This window comes from Nicotiana tomentosiformis, chromosome 1 (genome assembly GCF_000390325.3).
Source record: "Nicotiana tomentosiformis chromosome 1, ASM39032v3, whole genome shotgun sequence".
Classification (NCBI taxonomy): domain Eukaryota; kingdom Viridiplantae; phylum Streptophyta; class Magnoliopsida; order Solanales; family Solanaceae; genus Nicotiana; species Nicotiana tomentosiformis.
In genome coordinates, this window is record NC_090812.1 from 78010963 (window position 1) to 78032505 (window position 21543).

A 21543-nucleotide genomic window follows, 5' to 3' on the forward strand; every position below is an offset into this window, starting at 1 on the left:
CTTCACTAGGATTTTTTCCCACGGGATTTTTCCTAGTAAGGTTTTAACGAGGCACATTATCTTTTAATGAACATCCAAGGGGGAGTGTTATGAATATATTATATTATGGATGTTCATTTAGTACTCCGTTGTAAATAAGCTTCCTGAAAAAGTTTATCCATATGAGACTCCGCCATAAATATGTTTATCTATTTAGTACTCTATTGGAAATAAGCCTCCTGAAGAAGCTTATCCTTTCGGTACTCCGCTATGGATAAATATTACCCATGATAGAAGATTATCTATATCTGGCACAACAGTTTAGAGCAGCAGCTTACAAGCAGCTTACACAGCAGCTTACAAGTAGCTTACACAGTAGCTTGCAGTAGCAGCTTACACAGCAGCTTGCAGTAGCAGCTTACACAGCAGCTTCCTTTCTTCTATAAATAGAAGAGAATTTAGTTCATTATGTACAGAAGTTTGAATAATATATCAGTTTCTCTCTATACTTATCTTTACTTTACAGTCTTTATTTTATAATAGTACTCCATATTATTAGACATAGAGATAAGAACGAGGGATAAAGTGAGCCAAGAAACAGGAATGCTAAAATGGGAAGTTTCGAGGAAAATACTCTATTGGACCCACATCGATCAAATTTTGCAAATTTAAGTATAAGGATATATCAAGTGTTGTAATCAGCAATAAAAGTACAAGTTAGCAACTTAATAGGTTTAAAAAGACCCCAGACAGCGCATGCACATTCATACAAATTCAAAGTAAACTTCACCTTACCCCATCCATACCTTAACTAACAAATAAAGGGACTTTTTATTGGTAATAAAGAAAAAGAGAGACTTGTTTCACCATTAAATGATTAAAAATGAAGTATCAAAGGTGGCTTATAGAAATTGTTTTTTATACTTTTCTTTATGAAGTGGTAGTTTAATGGGGCAAGTACACAAATAACTATTCTCATGGATGTTATTTAGTCAGTATTTATTTTGTCCTGTAATTTTAAATCAAAAATCTTAAATTAAGGACAATTCAGTATATTTTTATCCTAAAAATTTAAACTTTAAAATTAAAATTTAGAACGCATCTACTAATTCTTACATAATAGTCCTTTAGAGTGACTACTCAGTATCATTTCTGCTGGTTTAATTTGTTCGACTTGGAAGAACCCCAGCTCGTTATCCTTCTATAGCACATAGCGGCGGTTGTTAGCTGTTTTGTGAAACCATGCTAGAAATTTCTCTTCATTTTATATTGGCATAATAATACATTTCTTGGTCAACAAAAATCAAACTTACGTGTTAATCATGCTATAGTCCACAAAATAATGGAGTAAGCTCTGCATCGATCTACTGCGAAATTATATCATATTATTGCAATTCTAACGGAATATTACCAATTTCAATATGCTCAATTGGATTTTTCCTAAACAAATGAAGATGCAGTAAAAATGGCAAATATGTTGAGAGACACTTAAAGTATCGAAAATGGCATATGTATAGATTGAGAGCTGACATTCACTTCTCTCACAGGGTGCTTAAAAACACCACTGCAAGGAAACATTATACAAATTTGATTCTGACCCGTAAAAAACACTACAAATATCATGTGGTTCCTAGGTCAGGGTACGTTAGAGGAAGGTCACAAGACAAGAAAAAAGTGAAGAAAGATGTTAGAAAAAAAGAGAAGCAAAAATACTAAAAATTGCTTCATCTTGAGCCCATCCTTCTTCACTACAAAACCTTACACCTACTATTCACTCTTTTTTCTTCTTTTCAAATACTTTATTTACTATCTCAGCATATTAGTCAGTGACTGGAAAACCAATTCTTCGCAGGGAATAGTGATGCCCATGTCGTGATCGAAGCCAAATTCTTCCTCGGCGAAACGGAGGAGGCACTGAAATTCAGGGTGAGACAAGAAAGAAATTGGTACGATGTATCGAGTTCGATTTTCTCCTACGTAAACTGCAAAATGTCCTTTGGGTACGTCAATGGGAAGGCAGTCTTCGTCGTTATAGCCGTGCTTCTTGCCCAAACTCGAACACCTTTTCAAAATTTGCTTCAAAAGTACAGCTTGTGATAGCTTGTTTGATTTTCTGATGGCCATTTTTTGTAGTGTTTTATTGATTATATATCTAAAGAAAATTGAGAGCTTTAGGAAGAATAAGAAAGATCGATATTTCTTTTTGCTTTGAGAGAAGGTGGTGCCTTGGAATGGAGGAATGTAAAGCTATTTATGGAGGAAGACCCAACTATTTTTTTTCTTTTGGGGTAAGGGGTTAGTTTGTGGGGGGGGGGGGGGGGGGGAGTGTTTTGGGGCGGGGGCGGGGAGTGTCATGTTGGGTGTGAGGAAAAAGGACAAGGTGGGGGCCGCAGCCCATAGGGTTTTACGGTTCTATGTTGCTTCTCCAAATGGCAAAGAGGACCCTTGTCTATGGATAAAATTTTTTCACATTCAATATTTATACCAAATTATATCTGATTAAAAATATGATAAGAATTTATACTACTTAATTATGATTTGAGAGTATATGTGAAGATGCCATATAACTATTAGTATATTGGTATAAACACTAAGTTCGAGTAATTTTAAATTATTTTAAATTTCTTTTATGTATAATTCTGAAGTTTTTCCCTAAAAGGTAGTAGTAGATTTAATGCTACTTTCATTTCTACTTATTTTATCTAGGTATTTGAAAATTTTATTTGATTTTTGTTGTGTTTAGGATTCATTAGATTAACAATTTATATGGAGGCTAGAATCATGGCTTTCAATGTTCGCGGAAGGTTACATTTGAATATACGCACACAGTTTATGGTATCTTTAAAAAAGACTAAAAGGGTAGTACTGCAGAGAAATCACGGACGAACAGTAAGTGTACTGAGAAGTACGAAATACGAACCTTTCTTTTTAGAAAATGTTTGTTTTTTTGTGAATGTTTGTTTTCTGGTTTTGTTTGATTCTATTCAGATAGAAGAAAAGTTAACTGATTCAATAAGATATTAAACAAAACGGCATGTGCACTTCTCTTGGAAAGTACAAAACTACAAATTAAAGACTATTATTGCAGATTTGACCCGTAAGTTACCATAGCCGTTAGTTATACATGTGGAACGTGGATTTAGAATATAAAGTTTACGGTTTAAAACTTACTTATATCCAACTCTCCTCTTAGTAATTGAATATATAATTAAATTTAATAACTTTTTAAATATAAATATAAAAATAAATAAAAGCTACTTGATTCGACCATGCTGATATACTAATTCCACTGCTTCATTGTTATTTACAGTTTTACATTTCCCAAGAGATACTCTTTTGAGATTTCCGTCCTATAGTGTCCTTTTTAATTTCTCAAGAATCTTTCTGTCCTTAGTTAGCCAAGATTTTTCGTGTAAACCTATAAATTTTAACCAACTACCAACTACCAAGTTAACTGATTGATCTTATGGATTTATGTGTAAAACCATGGTTAGCTTGGAATCATGTGAACTTTTATATTTGTTTCACTTTCTCTAACTCATTTTTCCTTTCTTTACATGGTTATTTAATAGAGGAGTACAAAAGATTCAAAATATGATATTGCTATACAATTTAGATAGTGACTTTTCAGGTTTTTGACAACAAAATTATGATTTCTTGAAATTAATCTATTGTTCGAAATTTAATTATACTGCATTGTTGTGTGACTAGTCCGACTCAATTAGTCTTTCAGTAGCCCCATGGTCTCTTAATTAGGGGAATTATCTTAAACATATAATGCTCTTGTTCCAACTTCCAAGAGACAACCCGGCAACTAAAAGGTTACAATTCTACGTTGTTGTAATGTCACGAGTTTGAATACAGCCTATATACGCTGTTGGGGAAACCAGAAATTTCGCTAAAGGTATTTAAGATTTAATATACATACATAAAAAGTAATTTTTGATTTACGTATATGGTACAATTTGTTATATACACAGTATATTTTTTTTGATGAAGGGTGTTCAACTGGGCACTCTTCATTCTATGTGGCTACACCATTATGTATAAGGATATAGTTACTATTAATTAGAACAAATTTTAGATTGGGAATTCCTTCTTCAAAGTGGTCCTTTATATGCAGAAAAGTAGTAATCAGAAAATGAGCCACATCCAAACTCCAAAATGAGCACCACAGATTTAAATCTCCCAAACAAAAGCCTTGGCTCCATTATGGCAAGAAAAGAAAAAAAGAAGGCTAAAGAGAGTAGTATCTCTTAGCATGTTCTGAGGCTCAGAAAGTTATCCACATAGCTATCAATCCTTAAATGATTTGTTACAGCTTCGTCCAACATTTATGTCTTCTTTTGCTTTACTCAGATACCCTTTTGGAGTTCTTTTCCTTACAAAAGTACGACAGAGTCAAGAATAGAGAAGATAATTTGGGATTTTAAACGATTGGTGAACATTATTTTTATAAAAAACTATGTAAATATCTTGAAGACATTACTAAGTAGGAGTACTTTAATTTATATTCCAATCTATTGTAAGGGACAAAAAAGGAACTTATTGTTTCTTTAACAGTTTATGATCTCTAGTGGACCTTTAACGGTAGGATCCAGACTCAGATGAAATTCTGACTATCTATTAATTAAAAAAGAAAAAATTGATCGATCTTGTAGGATTCCCAATAATCTAATGTTTGAATCCTAAAGTGGGACTTGCAAATGATTAATCTTCACCAAGTAGAAAGAGTAACTTTATTATCAAATAAGGCAATTGAAGAATAACTTTTTCTGTTTTCATTTTACTTTTTGCTTATTTTCTCTTATACTGAATGTACGTGCAATTTCGGAGCAAAAAGAGAGGAATGCACATGCAAGAAAAATAGGATCGTATATATATAGGGGTAGCTGAAATTCTGAAAATGCGTTGTACTGAAAACGAGACTGATCAAGAGTGATACATGAGTACTAATAAATGGTGTACAACAACAACAAACTCACTGCAATCACACAAGATTTGGGGAGGATAGTGTGTAAGCAAATCTTATCCCTACCTTACAAAGGTAAATGGGCTGTTTCCGGTAGACTCTCAGCTTTCCAGTAGTATCGACCATTTACCCCACTTCTCTCCAGATTTGATCAAGTGGTCATTCTAATTCCGCGCGGTCGACTTTCTATTAATAATTTTGGGAATCCCATAAAGATTATGATCTGGATCAGATCGATTATTTTTTTGAATCTCTATACGTGCAATTCCCTCTACGCCAGAGGACCAACAGTGGTTCGAATGTATATAAAAAGGATTTATTTTTTTAGACTTCTTACTATTAGATAGTGTCCATAAATCTCATAAAAAGCTTCCTTAGATAATCAAATCAAGTTTCAAGCTGGTCAGGTCAATCGGGATTGTTTACAGTTGGCAATTGTATGCTCTTCGATTAAACATAAGAATCCAAAAAAGTGTGCCTTTCTTTGGATTGATTCATTCGTTAGTGTCCACACTTTATTGTGACGATTTATAGATAATCGGGGTATCAGCGTACTTCACGACTAACTGAAGCCAGTGCAGATAATTCATTTTCTGAATAAAAGGCGATAGGGGCGTACCCTAAGGAAGCAAGAAGGGAGGATTTTCTTTACTTTACTGCTAGAACCTTCCTTTCACGAGTGAACCCGGGCACGAGCCTACCTTGAAGAACCACTGATAGCATTTGCAGTTGGGCGCAAAGCTTTCTTCGTGAAAAAGCTTGTCCTTGTCAAATGATTGAAGATTTTCTATTTGTCTAAATACTAGACATAAGGAAAGGAACCGTGAAACTAAACTACTAAAGCAACAAAAAATTACAACAACAAGATAGCATGGTATTGAAAGCAAATAATATAATATGTATTGGGAGGCGGATCTAGGATTTCTAATATATGGGTGCACTACTAAAAAAAGAGGAAAAATATATTGCGTAGGAATTGATCCTTGTTACTCTTGATAAATAACTCAATCTTCAACCAAGTGCACCTTCAACATTTTTGGAGTATGGGTATCAACAGTTAATATTATACTAATTTTAGAACATATGTACATAAAATATCTAATTTTGCGAATAGACCATGGGTTCACGTGCCCTATATTTTGCCTATAAATCCACCCCTGCATGTACGAACACGAAACAGGAATAAGAAAATACAACAATCAAACTAGTAATACAGGCAAGCCCAGGAGAGACTCACGACTCTTTGTCAACCTTCCACCCTAATATTTTTTCTCCACAACTTTATATCAAGGGCCATGTTCTTAAGACTAAGGATGAATATAGAAAAATAAGTAGCCCCAATTGTATGACGCAGAGTCCTACAAGGAGTTTCTCCATTCCTAAAAAGTCTGATCCCAAATAAATTTTTTGGTTAAACGTAAAGAAATCATATAGCACATGGAGGCCATGTTACTCTTGCATTCCAAATATGTCTTACTCACACTTTTGTACAACTAAAGACAATCCTATAAGGCCAACTACTTGAAACTGCCATCTTAACTTCACTCCTTCATTAATTCATATGCTCTAATTGTCACAAATATTAGATGGTTCCTTTAATTGCTAAAAACACAATACCCCACCTCCAGGACCATATGCTTCTTGATATTTTCATCTTTGTAGTTAAATAATAAAACAAGAGGCCAAGGAATAATTGAGGGTTGTTGAACTCAAATCTCAAAATGGCTGTAACTGGATAGCCAAATGTACCATTTCGAATTTAGCTCTCTTTTATGTAGGAGTTGTGAACACTTAATTTTTGACCACACCCCAAATTCTATTTTACTTTAGTGTAAATATTTCTTTTAGGTCTAATCTTAATATTTTAAAACTTTATCATACTCTTAATAGGTTTTATTGAAAAAAAAAAAAAACTACAAAAGTAGTCACAGTCTTAGAGTATAAATTATATTTCTAATAAATAATAAATAAACAATATAAATATATATATAGTTTACTTATTAAAATTTTAATTAACAGAAATCAAAATTCACACACATCTGAAATATAAACTATAGTGTAAATATTTAATTTTCTTATATCTATAATATATAAGTCTAAAATTAGTTGGCTAATATTTTTAGCTATTTATTTTTAATTTCTCTTTTTCTTCATTTCACACATAAAAAAAAAGGAGGAGATTTCTTCCTATCTGATCTAACTAACTTCCTTACACTTCCCACACACTCACGTCTCTCACCCTCAACCCCTCACGTTCACTCGGCACACACTCCATGATTCCCTCTATCTATAGGTCTCGTTTGAATTGACACAAGACAATATATAATAGATGGGCTTTTATCATTAGGGAAAAAAAAGAAAAAGAAAACAGAAAGAATTGTGCAAGTAAGAAAGAAAGAGAGGTGACGAAAGCAATCTGGAGAAAAAAAAATCCGGCAACATAAAAAAAAAAAAACTGTTCTTCGAAGAATAAAAAGAAAAAGTTTGGCTAAGTTATTGAATCTGAAGATAGAGTTCGGGATTTCGTTCGTGGTTTCGAGTTCGTGGGTTCTAGAAGTTTTATAATTAGTAGATTAAGTCGATTACTGACTGGATTTTTCGCAAAAAGGTAACACTCGAATCTTCTTAGTAAAGCCATATAATAACAGGAGATCCATGTTTTCTTAGTGTAATTTGAAAAGTTTTAGCAATTGAATGCTTCATTACTTATTCATTTGATTTTATGTTTAAGTTATAATTGTACTTAGATTCATTGTTGATATGAAGCATGTGATCATCTAAGTTAAGGAAAAACTTGTATTGAGTTAATTTCTATTCGGAAATTATTGTGTCGTCGCTAGCCATCGCATAATTTTAATGACTATTAGACAAAATAATCAGAAGGTATTTTTTGTTTAAGTTGTTTTAGGTGTAAATAATAGTTATATTATATATCACATAGAAATCTTAATTTTAAGAGATATCATCGATTAGAAAAGCGAACAAGAATAGTATTTCAGTTTTCTCAAAGTTAAAGCTTTAAAAATATTTTGTTAATCTGAGTCTTTAACAGAAGAAATCCTTTTCATCGCTACTGGGCTTCAATTTCATTATAGTTGAATGGGTATATTGAAATTTCAAGTTGCAACAAATTGATTCTTTAGTCTTTCAAATGAGATAACAATAGTTGGTATCACGTCGATTTGTGTTTACATTAGCTTTAAAGCATATGAAGTGTTTGGTTAAGAATTCAAAGTTTAGTTTTTGTCTTGAAAATAGTTAGTCCCTTCTATTCTAATAGTTGATGTCCAGAGTGTTAAACAAATTTTTTAAGGATATGTACTTCTTCCGGTTAAGTTTTAAATTTTTCCCATGATGCTTGAAAGTCAATTTATAAATTCATTATTGTTTGGTTGGTTCTCAAAAATCGATGTGTTGGATTTGTAGTTTTAGATTAATTTTTTTAAATGCCCTTCATACAAGCTTTTTTTTTTCCGTGTTATATATCATATGTATATTATTTCTATGCTCGTTTGTATATATTAAATTACTAGGTTATACAATGGCTCATTATCTTCATACATAATTATTTCAAATTAATCCTACAAATAGTAGACAACTTTAGATGTGATTAAAAATATTATTTCGACCATCAATATATTTATTTGACATGGTTATAACCCATAAGTATAAAGTTAAGGGTGCATTTGTGTAACTAGATAAAAATAAATTATAAGGAACGAGATGAGCGATGAACTAATTCAAGACTCGTTCCAATAGGTAAAAGAAATAATAATAGTAATAAAATATAAAAAATAAGTGGAATACTCTGAATATGCTAGTATGCTTTAGGCGCGTGTTAACCAATCAATTATGGTAATTATGTACACGTTCGCATGACATAGTTACGATTTTCCAAATTAAAGGCAAAGTAAGCGTTCGCACAACTTTGACAAAACAATCTTAAAAATAATAAAGTGTTATTAATTGTGTACACGTACGCGTGACATGATTCATGACACACCAAACAAAATAAATACACATACGCGTGATTCGTTTCAAGATAATTCAATAATTATAAATAATCAAGTAATTAAAAGCGGTAAGAGGTAAAATGCACGTAGGTTCTAAAAGTACGTAATTAAACAAACAAACTAAGCCATGTATGATTAAAAGCGACCGTGCTAAAACCACGGAACTAGGGAATGCCTAACACCTTCTCCCTGGTTAACAGAATTCCTTACTCGGTCTTCTGGTTTTTACGGACTTTAAAACAGAATCAAATTTCCTCTATTTGGGATTTAATATAAACCGGTGACTTGGGACACCATATAATTATCCCAAGTGGCGACTCTGAAAATTGAATAAATAATCCCATTTCGATTAATGTCACTTTAATTGGAAAAACTCCCTTTCTTTCCTTTGGCACCATTCCCCTATTTCTCGGGAAAAAGGAGGTGTGACAGCTCTGGCTACTCTGCTGGGGATAAGAACCCAGAACTTTTTTTTCAAGGTTCAGAATTCGAGCTTGTAATGTGATCTATACTTGGCTTTATTGATTTGATGTTATTACTGTATTTTTGGGCCTAATGTGCTAATTACCACTTATTTACCGCTTTGATATTATTTGAACTGTATTAAATTGTCTTCTTACGCCTCCCTTCTGAGTCTTCTGAATTTATGTTGCACACGTGCGCGTGACCCACTTTTCTGTTAGAAGTCATACCAATTAGAACGAGGCTGGGTCAGTAACTAGGCCGGGTAGTCTTTCGTGCTCCCGATACGTTGCCCCCACCTCGGCTCGTGCTGTCCGCTTGGGTAAGCTAAGTCTAAATCACTCCCCATGATTTAAATCTAGAATAACATAGCCTCATGCCGGATCCCTAGTAGGTACGTTTGTTTGCATCACGTGCATTTGACTTTGGAGACTCAACACAGAGGTTGGGTCCATCTAGGATAGGTGTACCTGAGAATTACATGACCATACTGATGCATCTTATTTGCTACTTGTGCATTATATTTGATTTGGTTTGTGCATATTGACCGGTTTCTAAAATAAAAATAAAAATATAAAAATATTGAGGGAAAACCAGAAAGAAGAAAATATGAGGGAGAAAATTTACCCGGTTTTCGAAAATCTTAATATTTACCCCAAAAAATATAAGCCTGAATTTTTCAAAAAAAGTGTCATCCTATTCCTGAAATATTTACGAACTATGCGGGTCTGATTCTCACCAGATGTGAGATACGTAGGCAACCTTCATAGGGTTCGGCCCCATTTTTATAAAATAACTAAAAAAAAGAAAGAAATGTGTCTAGTGTTTTTTAAATCAAAAAATAAATAAGCAGACCCAACTTCGGTTAATCCCAAATCGTTCATGTCGGAATAGCCTTAGAACATCTTCAAAATTGTTGAAGGGCTGTTCTCGCAAGAACGGACGTGTCTGTCAATTGAGAATCACTTTTACCATAATGCCCTTCCCCCGGCCCTAAAGCTATCCTTGAAAGTAAGAAGGGGCCATAGTTGCAAAAATAACCACCCTTTCTTCGGTCACAATTGCAAAAATAGCCCCCCTTCTCGTTGATTTTTCTTAAAATTAAGTTATTTACAAAAGATTGTTTTGCAAAAGGAGTGCATTGGTTATGTCTCTTGAGACTAGTGTCAACCCTAACCTTAACCACCCACAGGTACAAAATGAGCACCGTCCAGAACACACAATTCAAAGTTGTAGACGAGGCTCCACTTCAGCTTCAGATGTGGTGGTATGATTTAGGAGAAGATGGTCAGAAATGGGTCACCAAGCACCTGAGAGCCCTTATAGATATTATGAAAATTAAACCACGGGACGATTTGATTGAGGCACTAGTGACTTTTTGGGACCCCGTTCACAATGTCTTTCGCTTCTCCGATTTTGAGCTAACTCCCACTTTAGAAGAGATAGCTCGATATTCCGGGTTTGGCAGGGATTTGAGAAACCAGGAGCTCATATTCCCAAGGGCTCTTTCTATGCACCGATTCTTCGATCTTCTGAACATCAGTAAGCAAATTAGAAAGACCAACGAAGTTGAAGGGTGTTGTTCTTTCTACTTCTTGTACTCTAGGTTCGGGCAGCCAAATGGGTTTGAAATGCATGAAAATGGCCTTAACAACAAGCAGAACAAAGACACATGGCAGATTCATCGTCGCTTCGCCTTCATAGTGGCGTTTCTGGGAATTATGGTTTTCCCAAACGAGGAGCGGGCAATTGATACCTGCATAGCCAGGGTTGTACATGTCCTCACTACCAAAGAACATCACACTCTTGCCCCGATCATTCTATCAGACATTTATTGGGCGTTGACTTTGTGCAAGTCCGGGGCAAAATTCTTCGAAGGGTGCAATATTTTGTTACAAATGTGGTTGATTGAACATCTCCGACATCACCCCAAGTTCATGAGCTATGGTCCGAGCAAGGACAATTTCATTGAGAGTTACGAAGAAAGAGTAAAAGATTACAACTCTCCAAAAGGGGTGGAAGCCTGGATATCCCACATAAGATATTTAAATGCAAGTCAAATTGAGTGGACTTTGGGATGGCTCCCGGTAAGAGAGGTGATACACATGTCGGCCCTAAAAAGTTATTTACTGTTGTTGGGTTTGAGAAGTGTCCAGCCGTATGCGCCACACAGAGTTCTAAGACAGCTAGGAAGGTACCAAGTAGTACCTAAGGATGAAGATTTGAGTGTGCAAGTGATTGAGCTACACCCCGAAGCCCCACTCCCCGAAGCTTTAATCCAGCAAATTTGGAATGGTTGTCGCTACTTGAAAGATGATACTCAGGTGCCAGATCCTGCGAGAGGTGAGGTAGATCCGGGTTATGCTATATGGTTTGGGAAGAGGTCTCGCGTGGATGATGTGCCAGAGCCCAAAAGTCCCACAAAAAGGCCACATGTTCAAGCCTTTGATGATAAAATCCAAGAACGGTTGGCCTGGGGTGAACGGGAAAAGGGATACAAAACAACTATTCATGCCTTAGAAGAAAGGCTAAGAAACCTCAATTTTGAGAAAGACTTGCAAGAACAAGAAGCCGAAGGGGAAAAGAAGAGTCTGATCCGCAAAAATGAAGCCCTTCATGCTCAACTTCAACAGATGAAGAAAGCCTCTGAAGTGCCAGTGAGAAGTTGGAAAGACTAGAAAACCATTGCCAATCTGATGGAAAAGGTGCACGATTATGATTCCCTCTTGGCAAAGACTGAAAAGGCGTTGGACAAAGCCAAGGAAAAGATCGTACAGCTAAATGAGAAGGCCGAATCAAGTAAGGATTGCCAAGTAACAAAATTTGAAGAAGAGAGGGCTCAATTCGAGAAAGAGAAGGCCCATTGGGTACGTTCAGAAGCTCAGCTCCATGCACAGTTGGAAGAAATGAGAAGGTACAATAGAGAATACCAGCATGCAGATTTTGATAGGGAGATGGCTCAGGCGAGACTCGAGCAGGCTAGACTTCGGGCTCAGTTGGAATCAGCCTTAGATCGTGAGGGCCACATAAGGGAGATAGCCATCGCTCGCCAGCAGCAGTTACAAGATCGAGATCAGAATTTCCAGTACTTCAAAGAGCAAGTCCATAATTTGGCTGTTTATACCGCTCAAAGTTATGTGAACTGCCAAGGGATGGATTATGAGAAGTTTTTGGAGCATGCACCTACTTTTGCCCGTCATCTTGCAGCAGAGTTAGAAAGTATATACCGTACATTAGAGGGTCAACCAGGGCAAGCCCCACCATGAGCAGATGTTTCAGTGTTTGAAAGCAAGAAGATTGTGGAGTTGAAATATAGTCGTAGTTGTTAGAACTTTTCATGTAGTAGTTATGTTTTAGTTTGAGTCATTGTTGAATCTTTAAAATCGCTGTCTTTTAGTCTTGTCAGAGTCTAGTAAGTCATTTTCAATGTAATGTCCTTTCTGTTATTGTATTATTTCGTTTTGTTAAAAAAAAAAACTATTATTGTTTTCCCCTGAACTACGTAATGGTCTGATTCATGCGGCGTCATGATACGTAGGTAATCCTCATCGGATGCGATCATAACCATAATTAATCTAAAAAAAAATGAAAAAAAAAGCGTTAAATTCAAGATGAAAATAAACCAATAAATTAATAAGCCGGGATGAAGCATAAAGCCTTCCAAGATTATTTTAGAAATGAAAATGGCATTAGGTGCATGACATATAATGTGTGATTAATATCTGCAAAATGCCTAACTCTAACACGTTTGTTATTTGTCATTTTAAAAGATAAAGTAAAGCAGAGGTGGTTGGTTTGTGGTTTAAACTGGCGACTCACCCTTACAACACGAGATCAAAAGGAAAAAGAAGAATGGCAAACAACAGTGAGAATGAGTCAGGACTGGTTGAAGAAGTAAGAATGTTGAAGCAACAATTGGCAGAGATGTACCAAGCCTGGGTGAATGGACAAGCACCGCCCTCACTACGCATAGGGCCTTCGGATAATCTTCATAATGTGTCAGTTGCCACTCAAGTGCCTATCTCCATAACAAGTAACCCATTGTACCAACCTGGATTCAGTCCGAGCATTAACCTTCCCACTATCCCTAGTACCTCCATTCCACGTCCTCCAATCGCACCCCTCAGAAATGACCTACCTACTATACCCATTGTCCATACTTTCACTGTCCCTCAACCGGCTCTTGCTCAAAAGTCCAATAATGATCCACAACTGGATGCTCATGATGCCCAACATTACTATCCAGAACTAACTTTCAAGGTTCCAGATTCATACAAGCATACTCCTCATAACGTGTTCCCAATTGAGATCGAAAAGCCCGAAAAGAATATGGAACAAGAGGAAATGACCAGAAAAATGAAGAGCTTGGAACAAACCGTGAGAAACATACAGGGTTTGGGGGGCCACAAGAGTGTTTCGTTTAACGATCTATGCATGTTTCCCCATGTTCATTTGCCACCCGGCTTCAAGACCCCCAAGTTTAACAAGTATGATAGGAATGGTGATCCCGTTGCCCATTTGAAGAGGTATTGTAACCAATTAAGGGGAGCGGGAGGCAAAGAAGAGTTGCTCATGGCTTAGTTTGGGGAAAGTTTGACAGGAATTGCTTCAGAGTGGTTCATAGATCAAGACATCTCTCACTGGCACATTCTGAATGACATGGCTCAAGATTTTGTCCAACAGTTTCAGTATAATATTGATATAGTGCTAGACCGCTCCTCTCTCGTCAACATAAAGAAGAAACCAACAGAAAGCTTCAGAGAATATGCAATCAAGTGGAGAGAGCAGGCTGCTAGGGTCAAACCACCAATGAAAGAGGCAGAAATGATTGACTATTTTCTCCAAGCTCAGGATCCTGATTACCTCCATTACATATTGGCCGCCATTGGTAAACCTTTCGCTTAGGCAATTAAGATTGGTGAAATAGTTGAGAATGGCATGAAGTCAGGCAAATTTGTAAGTCAGGCAACCCTTAAGGCGACCACACAAGCAATTCATAGTGGGTCAGGCAGTTTCGAAAATCGAAAAAAGAAGGAGGAAAGATCCATGATGGCATCTGGGTTCGGGGGAGTTCAAAGAGGAATAGTTCCTTCTTACGTGCAATTCCAACAAGGACAATCCAATTCTCCTCAACATTATTATCCGCCTCAAGGTCCCCGATACTCAGTTCCCCTGCAACAATACACAGTGTTTAATGCTCAGGCTTACGCTATGCCTCCCAATCACCAACAATGGTGGGCACCGATTCCACAAGGCTCCCGTCAACTCCGGCCGAATTTTCAGGCACCATATAATCCTCGTCCTCGACAAGAATATGTGTGAGAACAGGAGCCAAAGAAAGAGTTCACCCCAATTGGAGAATCGTATACAAGCCTATTTCGAAAGTTGATGCAGCTGAAGTTGATTGAACCTATTATGTCACTTTATGTGAATCCAAATTCAAAAGGTTTTGACTCAAATGCAAGATGTGAGTATCACTCTAACACCCAAGGGCATATTACCGAAAATTGTTGGACATTAAAGAAAGCCATTGAAAATTTGATTGAAGCAAAGGCAATTGTGGTAACAAACAATGACGATACTCCTAATATCACAAACAATCCGCTCCCAACTCATGATAATACACATTTTATTGGGATGATTTGTGATGATCAGGATTATAAGAAGTCTGGCAAGACAGAGATGGTTGTAAGAACCATAGGGCCAGAACCAAAAGTGATAGTGAGCCCGCCGCAATTGGCACTGTTGATTGTGAAAGGTGCGAGTTCTAGTTTGAACTTGGCAGGTTCTGAAAAAACGATTCTCTATGTTCCAGGAAGCACAAAAAAGGTTGAGGTTCAATTGGGTGGGACAAAACTTTACAACCCCGGGGGCATTCAAAAGATCATTCCGAATAATGGTTTGAGGAATATAACAGAGCCAGTCATGATCCGACCTGTTGCCCAACTCCTAGTGACAAACACAAAAGCTATTCCCTGGAATTGTAACAAGACTGTCATGACATACAAAGGAAAAGAGATAGTTGAAGAAACAAGTGAAATGAGGGGCTTGACCCGCTCTGGAAGGTGTTATTCACTAGAGGAATTGAGAAAAGCTAAGCAAGCCAGGGAAAGTCACTTGCCAGTGAAAGAACCCGTTGCAAAAAATGAAGCGGAGGAATTCCTGAAGAAGATGAAAATGCAAGACTACTCAATCATTGACCAACTAAGGAAAACTCCTGCTCAGATATCTTTGTTATCTCTGCTTTTGCATTCAGAAGAGCATCATCATATGTTGATCAAAACTCTGAATGAGGCATATGTCTCAGAAAAGACAACGGTGAATCAGCTAGAAAAAATGGCTGAAAGATTCTTTGAAGTAAATAGAATTACTTTCAGCGATGATGATTTGCCTGAGGAAGGGGCTGGCCACAATAGAGCTTTGCATCTTATGGTCAAGTGTGAAGGGCACTACGTAAAAGGAGTCATGATTGACGGAGGCTCAAGTGTAGATGTGTGTCCTCTTTCTACTCTACAACAGCTGAACATCGACACTAACAGAATTCGAACCAGTAATGTCAGCATCAGAGCTTTTGATGGTTCAAAAAGAGACACTATTGGGGAAATCGAACTCACCATGACAATCGGCCCGGTTGATTTTAACATTGTCTTTCAAGTGTTAGATATGGAAACTTCCTATAATTTTCTTTTGGGAGGGCCGTGGATCCATATGGCCAGAGCTGTACCATCCACCCTACATCAAATGGTCAAATTCGAGTGTGACGGGCAAGAAATTATTGTTCATAGGGAGGACGACTCATCCGTCTATAAAGACCCGTCCATTCCATATATCGAGGCCAAGGAAGGATGTGAATCCATCATATATCAAGCATTTGAGGTGATAGAGGTGGACCAAGTGGAAGAAGGAAAACCAATTCTGCATCCCCGTCTTTCAGCCACATCTATGATGGTAGCTTCGCTGATGTTGAGGAACGGCTATGAACCAGGAAAAGGATTGGGATCCTCTCTGCAAGGAATTATGAACCCCATTGCTCCATTTTCAAAGAAAAATACCTTTGGCTTGGGATTTAAACCAACATCAGCTGACATAGACAGAGCCAAGGCCCGCAAAAACAATGGTTGGAATCTGTCCAAACCAATCCCTCACATTGCCTAATCTTTTGTCAAGCCACAATTTGAAGAAGTCCAAAATCCTTCTACTCAGGATGACATTGAAGGAGTTTGCCAGGGTCTCAAGGAGATGTTCTATGAGATCAATATGGTTCAAGTTGGGGAGGGCCCTAGCCGTACAAGTGTTCAACTGATTGGTCCAGATACCTTGCTCAGCAACTGGGAAGCAACTCCTCTTCCCATCAGGAAGGAGTCTTGGTAGCCTGTTTTGTTATTTTTCTGTATTTGGATTATTTTAAGGGTTGTAGTCCAGATATTTTAGTTTAATTGCTTTGCTGTGATGTTAACCCTTCTATCCTTTCAAATTCAATGAAATGAAGTTCCATTTTCGTAGTAAAATTCTATCTTTTTATTTCCCTAATTTTTGTTAATTTCTTATCATTTTTAGTTTCGATAATGCTGGCTTTAAAAACATGATATACACATGGAATTCATGCCCAGATCTTAAAAAGCTGTCTAATCTCGAAATAATGAATCAAGAAGTTGAGTATGGCGAAGATGAGGCTTTTAGAGAAATAAAAAGAGAATTGGATCAATTTGAGAATAAACCTAAGCCTAACTTAAATGAAACTGAGGCAATTAACCTGGGAAGTCCTGAAGAAACCAGAGAAACAAAAATAAGCATTCATACTGAACAAAAGACGAGAGATTCCATAATTCAAGTTTTGTTCGAGTACAGAGATGTATTTTCTTGGTCGTATGATGACATGCCGGGTTTGAGTGCCGATCTAGTGGTCCATAAGCTTCCCACACATCCTAATTTCCCACCAATCCAGCTAAAACAAAGGAAGTTTAAGACAGACATGAGTGATAAGATTAAAGAAGAAATCATGAAGCAACTAAGTACAAATGTGATCAGGGTCGTCCGATACACTACATGGTTAGCAAATGTTATGCCAGTGCCAAAGAAGGATGGGAAAATCAGAGTTTGTGTTGACTATAGGGATTTAAACAAAGCAAGTCCAAAGGACAACTTTTCCTTACCCAACATTCATATCCTTGTTGATAATTGTGCTAAACATGAATTCCAATCTTTTGTGGATTGTTATGCCGGATATCACCAAATTCTGATGGATAAAGAAGATGCAGAAAAGACCGCCTTCACAACTCCATGGGGAATTTATTGTTATAGGGTCATGCCATTCGGTTTGAAGAATGCAGGGGCAACTTACATGAGAGCCATTACTACCATATTCCATGACATGATGCATAAAGAGATTGAAATGTACGTTGATGATGTGATCATTAAGTCGAGAACACAAACTTACCATGTGCAAGACTTGAAAAAGTTCTTTGAAAGGCTACGAAGGTACAATCTCAAACTCAATCCAGCCAAATGTGCATTTCGAGTTCCTTCTGGGAAGCTTTTAGGTTTTATTGTTAGTCGAAGAGGCATTGAGTTAGATCCCTCCAAGATAAAGACCATTCGAGAGTTACCTCCCCCGAAGAACAAAACAGAAGTCATGAGTTTACTCGGGAGGTTGAATTAAATTAGCAAGTTCATCTCGCAGCTTACAACCACATGTGAGCCTATTTTTAAGTTGTTGAAAAAGAACGCCGCTATCAAGTAGACAGATGAGTGCCAAGAAGCTTTTGATAAGATCAAGGAATATTTGTCAAATCCCCCTGTTTTGGTCCCGCCGGAACCTGATAGGCCTCTGTTTTTATATCTGTCAGTAATGGATAGTTCCTTTGGTTGTGTTCTGGGTCAACATGATGCCACAGGCAAAAGGGAACAAGCAATATATTATTTGAGCAAAAAGTTCACCACTTATGAGGCCAAATACACTCTTTTGGAAAGGACATGTTGCGCCTTAACCTGGGTCACCCAGAAGCTTAGGTATTATCTTTTGGCCTATACAACTTACCTTATATCCTGAATGGATCCCCTGAAGTACATCTTTCAGAAGCTGATGCCAACAGGCAAATTGGCAAAGTGGCAAATCTTGCTCACAGAGTTTGATATTGTTTATGTCACTCGCACTGCCATGAAGGCACAAGCTTTGGCTGATCATCTGGTAGAAAACCCAGTTGATGATGAGTATGAATCTTTGAACACATATTTCCTAGATGAAGAGGTTAATTTAGTTGAAGAAGTAGTCCAAGATGACAGTCAAATTTGGAAACTATACTTTGATAGGGCTGTCAACATCAAAGGCGTAGGGATTGGGACAATTCTGGTATCATCTACTGGGCTACATTACCCTACTACGGCGCGACTTCATTTTTTCTGTACAAACATCATAGCAGAATATGAAGCTTGTATCATGGGTCTGAACATGGCAATAAATCTAATTGTGCATGAACTGTTGGTGATGGGATATTCAGATTTGCTTATTCGGCAGGCTCAAGGTGATTGGGAGACTCGAGACATCAAGCTCATTCCATATAGACAATGTGTGGAGGATCTTAGCAAAAGATTCAAGTCCATCGAATTCAGGTACATTCCCAGGTTTCACAATGAATTAGCTGATGCCTTGGCCACCCTAGCCTCAATACTTCCATATCCGGGTAATACTCACATTGACCCATTAGAAATTCAAATTCGGTATCAACATGGTTATTGTAATACAATTGAAGCAGAACCAGATGGTGAACCATGGTATCGTGATATTAAACAGTTTTTGAAAACAAGAGAATATCCGGAACATGCTAATAGGGATCAAAAGAGAACTATTAGGCGACTCTCTAATGGTTTCTTTTTGAGTGGGGAAATCCTATACAAAAGAACTCTGGATTTGAGTTTGTTGAGATGTGTGGATGCCAAAGAAGCTGAACTGATTATGAATGAGGTGCATTCGGGAGTTTGTGGTCCGCACATGAATGAATATATTCTAGCAAAGAAAATCCTTCGGGCATGATATTATTTGCTTACTATGGAACGAGATTGCTTTCGTTTTGTTCGTAAGTTCTACCAGTGTCAGATTCACAGTGATTTGATTCACTCGCCACCTTCAGAGTTGTATCCTATATCGGCTCCATGGCCTTTTGTTGCTTGGGGAATGGACGTCATTGGCCCAATCGAGCCAAAAGCTTCAAATGGGCACAGATTCATCTTGGTTGCAATTGATTACTTCACCAAATGGGTGGAAGCTATTACATTGAAAGCAGTTACCAAGAAAGCAGTAGTAGACTTTGTTCACTCCAACATCATCTGTCGTTTCGATATTCCAAAAACCATTATTACAGATAATGCTGCTAATTTGAATAGTCATCTGATGAAGGAGGTATGTGAATAATTTAAAATTGAGCATCGCAATTCTACTCCTTACCGTCCCAAAGCTAATGGAGCTGTTGAAGCTGCGAATAAGAACATCAAGAAGATTCTTAGGAAGATGATCCAAGGGTCTAGACAATGGCACGAGAAACTGCCTTTTGCTCTTTTGGGATACCGGACAAATGTCCGTACATCAGTTGGCACAACGCCCTACTTATTGGTTTATGGAACTGAAGCGGTCATACCTGCTGAAATTGAGATTCCCTCTCTCCGAATCATTGTTGAAGCAGGGATTGAGGACACTGAATGGGTGAAGTCCCGATTGGAACAGTTGAATTTGATTGATGAAAAGCGTTTGGCGGCAGTTTGTTTTGGTCAGTTATACCAACAAAGAATGGCACGCGCTTATAATAAGAAAGTGCGCCCAAGACAATTCGAGGTAGGAAAACTTGTTTTGAAACGTATCTTTCCGCACCAAGAAGAAGAAAAAGGAAAGTTCGCCCCAAATTGGCAAGGTCCTTACCTCGTCAAGAAAGTATTGTCAAAAGGAGCTCTACACTTGGCAGATATAAGGAAAGGTGACTGATATATCCGTCAACGCAGATGCGGTCAAGAGATACTATGTATGACATGGCTCTGTTGGGGCATTCTTATATTTAACATTTTCAGGTTGGGATGACGAAAGGCTATCATTCTCGCTACCCAAACACTGGTCAATCCTAGTTATCCCTTTGAAGCCTTGTTTATATTTCTTTGTTTTCCCCTCTTTTGGAACCAATGTACTTAAAAAAAAGGGGAAAAAAGAAAAGAAAACTCAATAAAAAAAAATAAAAAAAATCATCAAAACAAGTTCATGTTAATTGAACTACGTCTGACCTGATTCCGAAAGGATACGTAGGCAGCCTCACTCTGGGGTTCGGTCACACCAAAATAAAAATTAACATGTCCCCAGTATTCAAATAAACTGGGGCATAGTTTTATTTTATTTTCGATGGTTGTTCCATCAAAATGGTTCCAAAAGTTGTAATTCAGTTGAATAGTTCTTTTTACCTTTCCCGGCTAAGACCTTCTGATCAACTTTCGAGAATGCTAAGTCAGTAGACTACGGGTGATGCCTCACTCATTGTAAAGAGAGAAAAATAAATGAGAGAGTATTATTGGTGAAAACCCTCACGGGCATTATAAGGCAATTGTGAGTTGAGAGAAAGACAAATGAGAGAGGTCAATTGGTGAAAACTCACAAAAGGGCATCATTGATCGATTTAGGTCTTCATATATCTTGGCACAAGTATGGTTAAGGCAAAGAACTCAGTTTCAAAGTGAAGTTTACAACAGATTTTGAGAATTAGACGGTTCAAATGGATCGGGCATCCAGTCCAAAGTGCATGTCATGTTCATTGAAGTGAGCATATTCCTCCAGATAAGTCCTTTCTTATTTTTTATTTTTCCCCTGAAAGGGACACTTCTTGATTAAGTTGTAATACCTGTTAGTTCACTTTCTTGTTTTCTTTCGCATTACTTTCTTGGGTCCCTTTCAGTCTAATTTTGTCAAAGCAAAGCAAAGAAAAGGCCACAAAATTAGGTACAGTTTCCCCGTTATATAAAGCAAAGATTGCTGGGCATAAACCGTATGGGCATAGGCATAAAGCCATCTGTGATTTTCCTTGACGAGCAAAAGGCTGGAAGGACTGAACAATGTTCCAAGGGTCAACAAAAGTTACTCAGTTAAAA

At 37.2% G+C, this 21543-nt stretch overlaps 3 protein-coding genes across 3 annotated transcripts; 2 read left to right on the forward strand and 1 right to left on the reverse strand.

Annotated features, from left to right (window-relative positions):
* Nucleotides 1-1473: 1473 nt before the first annotated feature.
* On the reverse strand, nucleotides 1474-2211 carry LOC104116935 (auxin-responsive protein SAUR50-like). The gene has a single exon (XM_009627899.4). It carries the CDS (start codon nucleotides 2101-2103, stop codon nucleotides 1786-1788), a length of 318 nt encoding a protein of 105 aa, XP_009626194.1. The 5' UTR covers nucleotides 2104-2211; the 3' UTR covers nucleotides 1474-1785.
* An 8414-nt stretch (nucleotides 2212-10625) lies between these two features.
* On the forward strand, nucleotides 10626-12104 carry LOC138906999 (uncharacterized). Its single transcript, XM_070196821.1, has one exon. The coding sequence runs from the start codon at nucleotides 10626-10628 to the stop codon at nucleotides 12102-12104; it is 1479 nt and encodes a 492-aa protein (XP_070052922.1).
* An 18-nt stretch (nucleotides 12105-12122) lies between these two features.
* LOC138907000 (uncharacterized) lies at nucleotides 12123-14007 on the forward strand. Its single transcript, XM_070196823.1, has 2 exons — nucleotides 12123-12645; nucleotides 13673-14007. The coding sequence occupies exons 1-2, from the start codon at nucleotides 12123-12125 to the stop codon at nucleotides 14005-14007; spliced, it is 858 nt and encodes a 285-aa protein (XP_070052924.1).
* The last annotated feature ends 7536 nt before the right edge of the window (nucleotides 14008-21543 follow it).